Source organism: Phacochoerus africanus, chromosome 11 (assembly GCF_016906955.1).
Source record: "Phacochoerus africanus isolate WHEZ1 chromosome 11, ROS_Pafr_v1, whole genome shotgun sequence".
In the NCBI taxonomy this organism is placed as follows: domain Eukaryota; kingdom Metazoa; phylum Chordata; class Mammalia; order Artiodactyla; family Suidae; genus Phacochoerus; species Phacochoerus africanus.
The window spans coordinates 35,733,471-35,749,261 of NC_062554.1; the positions used below are offsets into that span (position 1 = coordinate 35,733,471).

At 38.1% G+C, this 15,791-nt stretch overlaps 2 protein-coding genes across 3 annotated transcripts in view; one reads left to right on the forward strand and one right to left on the reverse strand.

Annotated features, from left to right (window-relative positions):
- Nucleotides 1-244: 244 nt before the first annotated feature.
- Nucleotides 245-574, forward strand: LOC125111204 (cytochrome c-like). The gene has a single exon (XM_047753074.1). The coding sequence runs from the start codon at nt 257-259 to the stop codon at nt 572-574; it is 318 nt and encodes a 105-aa protein (XP_047609030.1). The 5' UTR covers nt 245-256.
- Nucleotides 575-4,671: 4,097 nt separating this feature from the next.
- Nucleotides 4,672-15,791, reverse strand: part of ALKBH8 (alkB homolog 8, tRNA methyltransferase) — a 48,754-nt gene continuing 37,634 nt past the window's right edge. For both annotated transcript variants that reach the window (XM_047753550.1, XM_047753551.1), the window contains 3 exons: nt 14,041-14,297; nt 6,757-6,906; nt 4,672-5,762 (listed from right to left, as the gene is read on the reverse strand). In XM_047753550.1, the coding sequence (XP_047609506.1) occupies nt 5,202-5,762; nt 6,757-6,906; nt 14,041-14,297 (968 nt within the window). In that variant the 3' untranslated portion in view covers nt 4,672-5,201. The remainder of the gene's footprint in view (nt 5,763-6,756; nt 6,907-14,040; nt 14,298-15,791) is intronic.

Genomic DNA, 15,791 nt, shown 5'->3' on the forward strand with positions numbered 1-15,791 from the left:
CATCTGACATCCCACCTGTAACTTCTTTTTCTGCCCTACCTCTTCTTTGTTATGATAGGGAAAATGTATTACTTTAAAACATAATATATGGTTTTCTATTCCATCATACCACTCCCTCCAACTAGGCTGTAAGCTTCATAGGGGTAGAATCCTTTTTGTGTTCACTGATTATTCAAAACAGTAACTGGAGAAAGTGGGACATCCAGCCTGTGAGTGGTGGCTTGGCTGTTGAGCTCGGTGAAAGAACGATATTAAAATGGGTGATGTTAAGAAGGGCAAGAAGATTTTTGTTCAGAAGTGTGCCCAGTGCCACACTGTAGAAAAGGGAGGCAAGCACAAGACTGGTCCAAACCTCTATGGTCTCTTTGGGTGGAAGACAGGTCAGGCTCCTGGATTCTCTTACACAGATGCCAACAAGAACAAAGGCATCACCTGGGGAGAGGAGACACTGATGGAGTACCTGGAGAATCCCAAGAAGTACGTACCTGGAACGAAGATGATCTTCGCTGGCATTAAGAAGAAGGGAGAAAGGGAAGACTTGACAGCTTATCTCAAAAAAGCTACTAATGAGTAAGAGTTGGCCACTGCCTTATTTATTACAAGACTGAAATGTCTCATGACTTTTATATGTGTGCCATATTTAAATTGATCTCATACTCTAGAATTCAGATCATGTATGGCTGATGGAATGTTTCTATTGGATGATCCTGATTTAAATAAGATTGGTTGGTGGCTAAATGAATATGGTCAGCTTTTTGAATTTTAATATTAATTCTAGTTCAACAAGTACTATCACTGTCTTCCCCTTCTACAAAGATGGTTAAACTTGAATGTGGAGTGTTAAACTTTTCAGGAAAATGGTGAATACCTTCTCAGAACCTATAGGAGATTGGTTTTATATTTAGATTTCTATAACTGGTTATATTAATATATTTAAATACTGAGAAGACCCCTTCACTATCTCATAGAACAGAGCAAGATTCACCTGTGTTTCAAGTTGTGTTCACTAGCCTTTTAAGGCATGAGCCAAAGGTAAACTGACAATGTCCCCTTTATCTTTTTGGTCTTAACTATGCCAATTTCATTAAAATTACCTGTATTGGAAAAAAACAAAACAAAACAGTAATTGGCAAATAGTAGGCAGTCTTAAATACATGTTAGATGAATGAGTGAATGAATGAATGCCTATGTCAAGTTGACCACACACACACATAGACACACAGACACACACAGATTAAAAAGAGTAAAGACCAGATTTCTCTTAGGGATATGATTAGGGCAGAGGATGAGGAAGAAACAAGCTAGCATTTGTTGACCATCTATGATGTAATAAGTGCTATGCTCAGTATTTTATATGCAATCTCATTCAATCCACTTAAAAGCTTTCAAGGTAATTATTGTTATCCTTCCTTTACAAGTATTTCCCCAAGGTCCCCGCAGCTAGTTAGTGGTGTTCAGTCTCAAATCCGTATGATGTGAAAATGCTTTATTCTTTAGACCAATTTGCCTCAGGTCAGAAGTACACCAGGTAAGAGTGTTTAGTAAGGCAGATGTTAAAAGACAGGAACACCGTTGCAGCAATACTCTGCTAAGTACAACTAATTTTCAATGATTTGGCTATAATTCTTACAGAATGTAAAAGTACTCAAGTCTTCTGAGCTCTGTTATTATTTCTTATACTTTTATCTTATCCAGTGCTGATTTGAACTGAGAATATTCTATCCTACAAATTAGATTTGAAGTCGCACTGGGGGAGCTATTTTTTTTTTTTTTTTTGGTCTTTTTGCCATTTCTTGGGCTGCTCCCACGGCGTATGGAGGTTCGCAGCCTAGGGGTCCAATCAGAGCTGTAGCTGCCAGCCTACACCAGAGCCACAGCAACGCGAGATCCGAGCTGTGTCTGCGACCTACACCACAGCTCATGGCAACACCAGATCCTTAACCCACTGAGCAAGGGCAGGGATCGAACCCGTAATCTCATGGTTCCTAGTCGGATTCGTTATCCACTGCGCCACGGCGGGAACTCCAGGAGCTAATATTTTTAACCAAATAATTCCTACCCTCAGCTCCATATATTTTCACACTGTCAAACTGACAGTAGAGGGAGGAGTGAAGAATTACTACTACATTATGGTACCTCAACACCATCTGTGAAAACTTAGAAGTCTTTCTCTCACTAACTAAAGAATAATAACTCTTCAAAATTATAGTCTTAAACTTACAAAAGTTAATTGGAAGTCTTACCTTATATATTCTCTTCCTTCACAGAAATTTTTTGGGCAAAATAAAGACTTTTCCTAAAGAAGACTCTTTAGGAGAAGAAGGCAGGCAAGATTTTACCTTGAAGATCAAACTACAAAGATGTAGCTAAGAATTGGGAAGCTGAAAATGACTGGAGAGAAGTGATACATTTTCTGCTCACTTCTCTGAGTGGAAAACATTCAATTAGTTGACTTAACTCCCTAGCAAGGACAATGGTTCTGCTTTGTAAATTCTTTTTTTTTGGGGGGGGGGGCAGGTGTCAAATCCTTTTTTTATTTATTGAAATAATCATGGGATTTTTCTTCTTTATTCTGTTAAAATGGTGAATTATATTGATTTTCTTATGGTGAATTATATTGATTTACAGTGTAGGCATCATGAGTCACTCTTAACAGTTAGGGCTGTGGGAACACCCCTGAAATCCAAGTTCCCAGATTCCAGGCAAGGGCTAACAATTGCAAGTAGGTCTTTGTAAGGATAGTAGTGCTATCCTTAACATAGCCTCCTGCTAAGTTAATTTTTTGTGTTTGATATGGTATGGTTGCCTTTTCATACAGCTCAAAATACTTTCTATTTTCCCTTTTGAATTCTTCCTGATTCTATGGGTTAATTAGATTCAAAATTATTGAAGATTTTTCCAGAGATCTTTTTCTTATTAATTTATAATTAAATTTCATTTTGGTCAGAAAGCATATTTTGTATGCCTTTAGTTCTTTTTAAATGTATTGAGTCTTGTTTTATGACTCAGAAGATGGTCTTTTCAGTAAATATTTCTTGTGTACTTCATAAGGATGTGTTTTCTGTTACTGTTAGCTGAAGTGTTCTAAACATGTCAATTAGAAAGCTATATCTAAATTTGTTACCTTAATTGTAGAATTTTGTTATGTAAATACAAACATTTTAAAACAAAATTGTTTTAAACAGAATTATTACCTTACTCTTTAAATACAAAAAAAGGAAAATCATCTATTTCATTTAGATTTGAAAATATATTAATATAGGTTGAACTTCAAATTTTGATGTAAAGTCCTAGATAAAACTATTTTTGGCCCTGTAATTTCTTTCTTCCCATATCATGAACCATAAAATTCATCTAGAGGGAACAGTTATAATCCTGTACTGAAATTCCATGACAAAAGTAATTAGTGAAAACAATTTACTTCTGCATGATAATTGACCTCTGTTCCTCCTGGAAACTTGACCTAGGGTATATTAACTGGGTAACTATGGTATACATGTAGGTAAAACATAACCCCTGACTGCACTGGGCTGGAACAAAATATGAAAGAACTAGAAATGCCAATGATGACACAACAGCTTTAGCTATTGTGGCATAATTAGGTCTAACTAACAATTCTAATTTTTGCTATTTAAATATACGAATTGAAAAAGTATATTTGGGAGTTCCCCGTTGTGGCTAAAGCAGTAGTGAACCCGACTACTATCTATGGGGATGTTGGTTCGATCCTTGGACTCACTCAGTGGGTTAAGGCTCTGGCTATGAACTGTGCTATGAGCTGTGGGGTAGATCACAGATGCAGCTTGGATCTGGCATTGCTGTGGCTGTGGTGTAGGCCAGCAGCTATGGCTCCAATTCAACCTAGGGAATTTCCATATGCCACAGGTGTGGCCATAAAAAGAAAAAAAGAAAAAGTATATCTGGGTTGCCTTTAACACCTAGAGCAATGCATTAGGAATACCAGTTAACTCTTGGTAATAACTATAGTCAGGATTAGCAGTTATTTCAGCCCTTTAAAAATAACCTTTTGTTCTCAAGTGAAACCCTTTCCTGTTTTATTTTTTTCCTGTGGCATTTACCACTAGTATCTATTTATTTATCAGCTTATTGTCTGTCTTTCCTTCTAAAATGTAAGCTCCACAAGGGTGTGAACTTTGTTCCTTCTTGTTCACTGCTCCCCTCCCACAACTTAAAATAGTAACTGGTATATAGTAGAGGTTCAAGAAGTATTTATTGGATGAAAGTACCTATTAACAAATGGGTATTATCCCATCGACCAAAATTTTACTGAGTACATACTATGTGTCAAGCCCTGTGCCAGTAAAATGTAGTGAGAGTGGTTATTATCTATGATTTTAAAGAGCTAAAAAACCACAGCTAAACTTTAGACAATTTTCTATTAAACAGGATTTATTTATTTATTTATTTATTTATTTATTTGTCTTTTTGCTATTTCTTTGGTCTGTTCCTGCGACATATGGAGGTTCCCAGGCTAGGGGTCGAATTGGAGCTGTAGCCATCAGCCTACACCAGAGCCACAGCAACTCGGGATCCGAGCCACGTCTGCAACCTACACCACAGCTCACAGCAACGCCGGATCCTTAACCCACTGAGCAAGGGCAGGGACTGAACCCGCAACCTCATGGTTCCTAGTCGGATTCGTTAACCACTGAGCCATGACGGGAACTCCTGAACAGGAATTTTTTAATTAAAATGTTATATGATTACTTTCCTAAGATTCCACATGATTTAGCTCATTTAGTAGTACTTTATAACAAAAGTTGATCTTCAGAGTTCCCTTATGGCACAGCAGGTTAAGGATGTGGTGTTGTCACTGCAGCAGCTTGGGTCATCGCTGTGGCTTGGGCTTGATCCCTGGCCTGGGAACTTCCACATGTCACAGGCGAGACCAAAAAAAAAAGTTTATTTTCAAAATGCTGCACTCTTACCCTAGGATCCCAAGTATCCTAAAAACCATCCATGTTCCTCCCTGTAGGATAAGCCTACATTTATGGTTTAAATGAACAATAGCAGTAGACTGAATATTTCCTAACTAATCTCTACTTCCAAATTTCTCTCAGACACTCTCCTTTGAAACTCTTCCACAAGTTTTCTCTTTAAGTAAAAATATAGGTAGTTTGATCTCCTTTTTAAAAAAAGCTGAGCATTTCTTCCCGTATATGATATGTTCATAGAGATAATCAGACCTTTTGAAGAATCACACACCAGTTCCCCTGATCATAGTAGCTTTGCAGTATGCTGACATTGCTCAAAGTCTGGCAGGCAGCTTCCAGTTCTCCCTCACAGAACACATGGTAGTAACGATGCAACACAGGACCTGAGTCATGGGATCCTAATGGACCACATAATGGCTCAACAGCTTTGTCTTTACCGGGATTTCCCTTAAGGTGCCAGGGAACCAGCAAGTCTTGAGAATGAAAAGAAGTCCTGTTAGTGTGAATAGGCAGCTTAGAATTAGTAACTTTCCTCGAATTACATCCTCCCTCCTGAAAGTCATTATTGGAGGGGACAGAACATGCTGCATCTTGGTTGCCCACCTCAGGCATTTGCTTCACAGGCAACTCTTCCACTGGTGTATGACTGCTGATCTCCTTTTTCTTTCCTTGGCTAATTCTATTTTCTCTAAGATATTTGGACTTCTTCTTCTTATATTCTTGTTCCATTGCCCAGACATAAATGAGTGCTTTCCCGCCAGGTCTGAGGAGTCGGACAAGTTCTTGGAGAGCTGCCACTCTACGCTCCTAGTGAACAAACAAAAACAAAAAACAACACTGCCACTTATCAACCAGGAGATAGAGAGAGGAAGCAAGCAAATATAACTGACTATAGGACTATTTTCAATTAAGATGGACAGCCCAGAAAATCAAACAAAATATCTTAAGTCAAACAAAAGAGAACAAAAAAGGAGAGTTTTGATCTGTGAAGGGGTCGGGGGGAGAGTATTAAAGAATAGGGGAAACATTTTTTTTTTCCTTTCTAACAATAATATAGAGGTGTAGAGGGTTTTCTGTTTTGTTTTGTTTTGAATTCAGGTAAGGTCATAAGGTGTACTGAAACTGCTGGTAACTCCAGCACAGAGGGTCTATAACATTATTGCTTAGATTAGGAGAGAAACCAGTAACATCTAGGAATATTAAGATTTTTTTTCCCTATAAGAAAAATATAAAATATAAAAGTCATTTATTTTAAAATTAGGAACATACATGACTAATTAAAAGCAAGACTATACCACTACCAGCTAAGTACCTGAGGTTTGAAAAAAAGAATAGGAAAAGAAGAAAAACAGAATGGGAAAACATGGAACTCAGATTGTCAGCAATGAGAATGAGAGCTGAGAAAGCAAGATGGGAAACCGAAAGAAACTTGGAGGCTGAGGAAAGAGAGTTCTCAAGAGGCCTAGAGATGGTATCTCTTAAAGTCTCTTGAGCTAAAATTCTCTGACTCTGTGGATTTGAGAAAGGCACTTCAAGATGACCAAGCCTCAGGGGAGGAAAAAGGCAGAAATGTGCAGCAGTAAAAGCATAGTCTTCTCAGATCCTGTTTAAGTAAACACCACTCCCATGCAGCTCATCTCCACTCCACAGGCTTTCTTTAAAAAACAGGGCAAGTTGAATCACAACAAGAAAAGAGAATGGAAAGAAAGGAAAAGCTAAAATAGGGTCCAAATCAGTAAAATCTATGAACATTTCCTGCCACTTAGTTACAAGTTCTTGAAGCAAGAAAGAGAGTACTTACTGCCGTAGCAAAATGATGAATAACAGCAATGGAGAGGCAAGCATCACAAGACCCACTGCGGATTGGTACTGACAGAGCATCACAGACAATGGCCTGATATTGCCTCTCTCTACAAATGTCCACAAGGTTTTGGCTATGATCACAGCCAATCTGTAACAGATAAAGAAAGAACTGCATAACATCTTGTTTAAATGTCACAAAATGGGAGTTCCTGTCATGGCTCATTAGAAATGAATCCAACTAGTATCCATGACGACACAGGTTCAATCCCTGGCCTCGCTCAGTGGGTCAAGATCTAGCGTTGCCATGAGCTGTGGTATAGGTCACAGACATAGCTCAGATCCTGCATTGCTGTGGCTATGGTGTAGGCCAGCAGCTCCAATTTGACACCTAGCCTGGGAACTTCCAAATGCCACACTTGTGCCCCTAAAAAGCAAAAAAAAAAAAAAAAGTCACAAAGTTATTAGATTTCATATTCATTGTGAAAGTGTCTGAGACCCTGATATTATCAGTTATTACAGCCAGTCTAGTATTTATTACCTTAACAGGTATCAAAAAGAAATCAAATTAGTGAATGGAAACAAATGGCTAGAATAAAAATAACATGGGTAGAAATCGGAGGTCCTTATTGGCAACTAATTGATCACCATTCAGAATCTAGATGTTTCTGTAATATCATACTTTTTTTATGATTTTTTTTCCATTATAGCTGGTTTACAGTGTTCTGTCAATTTTCTACTGTACAGCATGGTGACCCAGTTACACATACATGTATACATTCTTTTTTCTCACATTATCATGCTCCATCATAAAGGACCAGACACAGTTTCCAGTGCTATACAGCAAGACCTCATTGCTAATCCATTCCAAAGGCAGTAGTCTGCATCTATTAACCCCAAGCACCCCATCCATCCCACTCCCTCCCCCTTCCCCAAAATCGTACATTTTAAAATGGAACTTATCCCATAAAAATAGACATTTAGTCTTTTGGGGAGAGCTACAAACAAGAGGTTCTAAGATATCTCTTATTGCTAAATAAATTATTCGATGGCCTAGAAAGCAGGAGGGTGGCTTATTGTTTTTCTTGCTTCTTTATACTTTTTTTTTTTTTTTTTGGCCACATCCATGACATATGGAAGTACCTGGGCCAGGAATTGAATCCGAGCCACAGCTGTAACCTATGCCACAGCTGCACCAACACTGGATCCTTCTAAACTACTGTGCTGCGCTGGGGATTGAACCTGTGCTGCTGCTGAGACAATGCTGATTCTTAGCCTGCTCCACCAGAGCAGGAACTCTTATACTTTTCAATGTGTATTACTTGTACCATCAGAAAATAAAATCTGGAGTTCCCATCACGACACAGAGGAAATGAATCTGACTAGGAACCAGGAGGTTTCAGGTTTGATCCCTGGTCTCGCTCAGTGGGTTAAAGATCTGGTGTTGCCATAAGCTGTGGTGTAGGCTGAAGACACGGCTCAGATCTGACGTTGCTGTGGCTGTGGTGTAGCCTGGGAACCTCCATATGCTGTGGGTGCAGCCCTAAAAAAAGCAAAAAAAAAAAAAAAAAGAGAGAAAAAGAAAAGAAAATCTCCCAAAGTAAAAAAAGTTAAATAATTTATTTCATTATTTAAAGCTATCGAGTTTTGTTCTGCTCAAAACCCAGTCTATATATATCAAAAATAAAGTGTTGAATTCAAAATTTGTGAAATGCTACTGAATTAAACCTTTTGGTACAACCAAACCATTCTGTGGGAATGACAGCACTGAAGGCAGCTAGTAGCATTCTTTCATCTCCTCAAGCTGGTGAGGTTTAATATACCTTCTGCATGTGTCTGGTTCTGTGGCAAATGTTTGAGGACTAGAACTGCCTACCTTCTCTCTAGTTTTGTTGCTGTTTTTGGATGAAGTTGTACTGTTTAGTTCTAAAAATACCATATATACATATGCATATATCTATTATATGTGTATATAAATGTGCGTGCATATATATAAAGAGCATGAGCACATATGCACGTGCAATGTGCACATGATTATCTCCAGATATTTCTTCTTAACCATGTCTCTACAATAGTGAAAAGAAATGTATAAGTAGATCTAGCAGAAGTAGACACTTTATTTTTCTATCTATTCATTTGAATTTTTGATGTAGTGAGCATTGATCATTATGGTTCCCTTGGTCTGTCTGAAAATAAAGGTATGAATCTTTTTGTTAAAACTACTATTTCTAAGTCACACTGCCATGTTAGTCATACTTAATATAAATTTGCTCAATTTCTAATTAGTATTAAATAGCTTCTGTATTCTATCCCATAGCTAAATTAATATCTGAGGTATAATAAAAAGTAAAGTTTAGCAATATCCTTTTGATATATTTTAAAATGGAAAAGTACTAAGGGCCCATTAATAATAACAGTGGGAGGATTCCGAATTAATTGCTCCCTTTGCCCGTGTAAAATACATAACTGGCAACTACTTTTATTTATTTTCTTCCATTATTTTATGCCAGTGGTCATAATATCAAGATGACAGTACCACTCAAACAATATGCATATTATATTTTGGTGCTTGCCAGGTTTTATTACATAAAATTCAGCTCATGGAATCAGAAGCTTCAAGTATGCCCCCAATTCTGACAGACTGCTATAGCTTGCTAAAAGTTAACAAGAAGAAATCCAACTTGCCTATTAAAACAAATCCCTAGAGATAGCACTCAATAGCTATTCAGAGGAGGAAAGTTATTACCTGGGAACCACAGATAAAACAGAACAGGGAGAAGAGAAACCAAACAAAAATGGGAGAAAATTTCCTTCTTCCTGCCAGACTTTCACAGTAATGTATATAGAGCACTCCTTTTCACCAACAAGAGGAAACAGGGGCAATTTTAAGCATAAAGAACTAGGTCAAATGTACACCTGACTCATGCCTAGACTAGTACTTTCATCTTTCACTTATTTTGCCTGAGTCTTCCACAGTCAAATGATCAGTATTTTTTTCTCTTCCCTTTCTAGTTTTAAATTCTCTTAAATTTTTATACCAAGGAGAGTACTAGGTATTTGAAATTCTCCCTAACAATGTTTTTTTTTTTATTTTATTTAGTTGTTGTTGTTGTTGTAGTTGCTATTTCTTGGGCCGCTCCCGAGGCATATGGAGGTTCCCAGGCTAGGGGTTGAATAGGAGCTGTAGCCACGGGCCTACACCAGAGCCACAGCAACGCGGGATCCGAGCCACGTCTGCAACCTACACCACAGCTCATGGCAACGCCGGATTGTTAACCCACTGAGCAAGGGCAGGGATCGAACCCGCAACCTCATGGTTCCCAGTCGGATTCGTTAACCACTGCGCCACGACGGGAAGTCCCTGAAATTCTCCCTAACAATGTTGCATAATGTCAACAACAGACAGAAAATGGCTTATGTATAAATATTCATAGACAGTAAAGGGCTCATGTAAAGTTACATATTTCTTTATGTTGGATGGAGATGAATGACAATAAAAACACTAACTAGTTGTGCTTAAAATGCATACTTATACTTCTATGTAATTTAAAAAATCCTCAACACAACATTAAATATGCAATTCTGGAAGTGCAGGTAAAAAATGAAAAAAACATTCAACTCAGTAAATCAAACTAAACAAGGTTTCATTTTTCTCCTAACAAAGTATAAAAAAAGACTTTTAAAACCAAAGTATACCACAGTGACAGGAGAGTGATACAACTTCCTCTCATAAAGTGTTTGGTGAGAGTACAAATCAATTTAAAAAAGCACTCTGGCAAACCACTTTTAAAGGAAAATAAAAAGGCTCACAACTTTTGACCCAGTAATTATTCTTCTAAAAATGTATCCTAAGAAAATAATCCAAAACACGGAAAAAGGTAAACAGGCTGATGAAATTGCCTTCTAGTGGGCATCCATTACATGTTAAAGCAGATTCTTCATATTAATGTAATTAACTCTTATAATGCACTTTGAGTTAGATATTATTGTCACTATATTACTAATTTCTCTGTTTTTGTTTGTTTGTTTGTTTGTTTTTTAAGGGCCACACCTGAGGCATACAAAAGTTCCCAAGCTAGGGGTCAAATCGGAGCTACAGCTCCTGGCCTACACCACAGCCACAGCAACACAGGATCCAAGCCGCATCTGTGACGTTAACTACAGCTCACGGCAACATGGGATCCTTAACCCACTAAGCGAGGCCAGGGATTGAACCCACATCCCCATGGTTCCTAGTTGGATTCATTTCTACTGTGCCACATAGGAACTCCTATTATCACCGTATTACTGATGAGGAAACTTTGTCTCAAAGAAGATAAGTAATTTGCCCTAAATTGAACAGTAGTTAAGTGGTGGGCAGGGATGTAAGCCCAGGTCTTTTACACTCTAAAAATTCACTTTCTTCTTTCTTGTCATATTGTCTTTAATATTCATGCTCACTACAGTGTTATTTATAATAGCTTCAAACTGAACACAACCAATGTCAAGTAACATCCACCTCTTAGAATATCATGATGTCCAGGAGCTATAGAAGACTGAATATCAAAATGGAAACATACGTGATATAAATGAGCTATTAAACTGTATGCGTACTCATGACTATATAAAAAATTTACAAAACACTATATTCCTCACAATAAACTGATTTATTAGGGCACTGGATTATAAGAGAATACTTTCCCTTTCACTTGTTTTCTGAATGTGCCTATATTATTTTTATTGCTCAAAAATATATGGCTTTTTAAAAACTATTAAAAAATATGTAATTACAGGAAAATTAAAGTGGTAAGACATAGTTTAAAAGGCAGAGAAATAGGCAAAGGCTATAGTAAAGTACAGGGAGAAGATCATTTTAAACTCTCAATTGGAATTCTGGCTTTAGTAATAACTGGCTGAACAGTAGAAATACTACTTAATATCTCAGAGCCTCTGTTTCCTCATTATAAAAATACCTACTTCTCAGGGCTAATAGGGGAAATCAAATGAAATGATATATACTAAATATTTCAATAACCACATAAGAGCTATGTAAATGTTAGTTATTATTACCACACGGAACAAAAGATGAACAAGAAGTCTTGTCCTGGAGTCTAGATATAAAGAGAAATCCACTCTACTCTGAGTTAAGGCAACTTACTCTGAATTAAAGCCCACCCACTTTGAGCTGTCACATTTCCTTCAAGGTCACAGAACAGGAGTTCCCATCATGGCTCAGCAGAAATGAATCTGACTAGTATCCATGAGGACACAGGTTCAATCCTGGCCTTGCTGAGTGGGTTAAGGATCTGGCATTGCTGTGAGCTGTGGTGTAGGTTGTAGACACAGCTCAGATCTGGTGTTGCTATGGCTGTGGTGTAGGCCAGCGGCTACAGCTCCGATCCTAACCCTAACCTGGGAAACTCCATATGCAGCGGGTGCAGCCCTAAAAAGACCAAAACAAACAAACAAACAAAGAAAAAAAGGTCGCCAAACAGAGCACTAAATGTATTCTGGTTTTCATGTAAGAAAACCGAAAGTGAATTTGCTTCTCACTATTCAACACACCATAAATAAGCTTCTATCATGTGCCAAGTAAGTGAACAACAAAATAGACATGATCCCTGCCATATCTGAGCTTACAGCCTGGTGTTCTGTCACCACTGCTAGCCTTTAGGTATCTCTCTTGCTGAACGCCATAGAGTATGAACTCTGCAGTTGGAGATGAGGTTCCTGACACCTTGTAACCCTGGGCATGTCATAACCTGACCAAGTGTCAGTTTTCCCACTTTCCCATTATAGCACTTAGCACAGCAGGTACTTGACACTGTTAGTTTCCTTTCTTTTCTTTCCTTTACTGGGTAGTCAACAGTTAAAGCAAAACAAAAACAAATGTATAAAAGAGACCTACATAAATGCATCTCCAATTCTTACAGTTATAAGCAGACTCCTATTATTATTATTATTATATTTGCAATCCCAACTATTTACAATAATCAAAAAAGTCCATACCGTGTATTAGTAACTGTTTATCTAAGAAACACATCTGGGGAGTTCCTGTTGTGGCGTAGCGGAAACGAGTCTGACTAGGAACCATGAGGTTGCGGGTTCGATTCCTGGCCTTGCTCAGTGGGTTAAGGATGCAGCGTTGCCATGAGCTATGGTGTAGGTCACAGACACGGCTGGCATTGCTGTGGCTCTGGCGTAGGCTGGCAGCTGCAGCTCCAATTAGCCCCCTAGCCTGGGAACCTTCATATGCTGCAGGTGTGGCCCTAAAAATACAAAAAAAAAAAAAAAGAATACGTTTGGACTGAGGGTGCTCTGAGACCAAATATCACTTAATGAATAAGCTAGATCAAGCCCTGGCTATGCACATCTCATATACTATTGGTACCATTATAAAGGTAATGAGTTTCTTGTAGGTATAAAAAGCATTCTTGGGGAGTTCCCGTTGTGGCGCAGTGGTTAACGAATCTGACTAGGAGCCATGAGGTTGCGGGTTTGGTCCCTGCCCTTGCTCAGTGGGTTAACGATCCGGCGTTGCCGTGAGCTGTGGTGTAGGTCGAAGAGGCGGCTCGGATCCCGTGTTGCTGTGGCTCTGGCGCAGGCTGGCAACTACAGCTCCGATTAGACCCCTAGCCTGGGAACCTCCCATATGCCACGGGAGCGGCCCAAGAAATGGCAAAAAAATAATAATAATAAATAAATAAATAAATAAATAAATAAAAGTCTAATCTGAGATCCCTTATTTTTTTTTTTAAAAAAAGCATTCTTATAAAATTTAACTTTGAAAATAAAGCTAACAGCTAATTGTTGATGCTAGAAATGAAGAAGTCTAAAAATGAAATGGTTCTTACCCAGAACACAGAAATTTTTAAAAAGCAGAACCAGCTCATGCATGACTCAGGTCCAATAAGAACAGATTCACCACATATACTACTGCTTTTTTTTTTTTCTTTTTCTTTTTGTCTTTTTAGGACTGTACCTGTGGCATATGGAAGTTCCCAGGCTAGGGGCTGAATTGGAGCTGTAGCCACCAGCGTGCACCACGGTCACAACAATGCCAGATCCAAGCTGCTTCTGTGACCTACACCACAACTCACGGCAACACTGGATCCTTAACCCACAGAGTGAGGCCAGGGATCGAACCTGCGTTCTCATGGACACTAGTCAGATTCGTTTCTGCTGAGCCAGGATGGGAACTCCAAATTTTCTGTAATGACCTAAAAACTGAGCATTATATCATGTGGAAGAAAGTGATAATAACCTTTACAAATTAAGCAGAAAGCCAGAATCAACAGTTACTTGCCATATGTAATTCCTTATTGATGCCAAGATACTTCCCATTTCCACAACCAATATCAGCAACCAATGAACCACTTGGCAAATCTTTCAAAAATGCCACGATGTGTGGCCAAGGGGTATGCCTTGTGCTGCTGAAGTGCCCAGCGATCTCTTCATAAACTCGATGGACATATTCTTGTTCCAGTTGTGAGGCTTCTTTATCATTCTCTGGAAATGATGGAGAAGTCGCCTTCATTTGGCTGTCACAAACCAAAGGGTAACCTAATGATAAAAACAAGACAATGTAAACCATTTATTTTTTGTCCAAATGATTCATAAATTATGATTTTTTTCTTAAAAGAAAAAGCATTTCAATCCACACTCACTAGGTTAAGTAGGCTCTGATTTATCAGTATAAAAAGTAGCTCTTACCTAACAAGTCCAGTTGTATATGTGAGGGGGCTAATATAAGAAGAAGGGGGAAAATCCACTTGCAATAAAATGTGACTGCAGTTCTGCATGCCTTATAATGAAGATACCTATTTTATTTGGGATTAAGGGTTCTTTTATTGAGGATAGGATCTTAATGGGCCTGGACTAACCAGAAATTTAGCAAGTAGCAAGATTTAGGGTTTTTCTCTTGGTAGGTGAAGGAGATAAATTCTGGGAGCCCTAGGACTCTCAGAAGAACAAGACCTAGAAACAAAGCGTCATCTGGTAATAATCCCAAGATTTAAGGAATACTATATATCACTGTATAGATGGGGAAACTGGCATATGGAACATTAAATAATGATCCTAAAGTGACAAAGATGGTAAGTCACAGAGTCCCAACCCAAGCAGCAGAGGCTCAAGAACCCACATATTAAATGACTATACCTCCTTCCCTAGAATGAGCAAAACTCAAGAACCACCACCAAGTAGAGAAGGAAATTTAGGATACAATGTTTCAAATTAACTTCGAAGTCATTTCCTGTTCTCTACAATAATGTCTAAAACCCATTTTAAATCCTTGCCTCTTCTCTCCTATGCTATAATTTCACTTTGTGTTCAAAGTCTGTGTCACACAACAACCTTTTATGGGTGGTATACTAGAGAATAAAGGAAGAAATTGTGCTCCCAGATAAACCACAGATAAGACTAAGGCAAGAATTATAAATCACATGGCAGCAAATAATTGGGCTGTAGCAGTGAAAGCTTCAAGAATCTTCCCTAAATATAACTAGAAGATGCCAAACCTAGTCCCTACTATTGTGTGACATGAAGCTCTAAACATTTCAAGTGGACATTTAAGAAAAGAGTGGTCCAGAGAGTTGGAGAGCTCTAAAACTCATGTGTAGAAACAGATGGGTTATATTATGCTGGTTATATCAGAATCATGATTACCTCACAATATACATTATAATTATCTTAAACTGTCTTGGTTAAAATGTTATTCTCTTAGAAATTATGAGTATCTAAGTTATGCAAAGGGAGGATCACTTTAAATCCACACATTTTGACCAAAAGTATCCAAAAGTAGCCTTGAACTTCCAAAAAATCTGGAAACTGAATAAACAGAGCTTCTTTTAGCACCCCATACACTAAATTAATGTCCATAACAAAGAAATATTTGCATAAGAAACTTGTCTCTCCTATTGACTTCAAGTTCCTTGAGAACAAAAGCTATTCTGTATTTTTCTATACCTTGTAAAGCTACCGATAGTATTAGATATTCAACAAATACTAAATTAATATTAAAGTTTTTTTTTTTTAGAGTCACACCCAGCATATGGA

Coding starts and splice junctions, on each gene's coding strand:
- LOC125111204 (XM_047753074.1), top strand. CDS start 257: ATGGGTGATGTTAAGAAGGGCAAGAAGATTTTTGTTCAGAAGTGTGCC.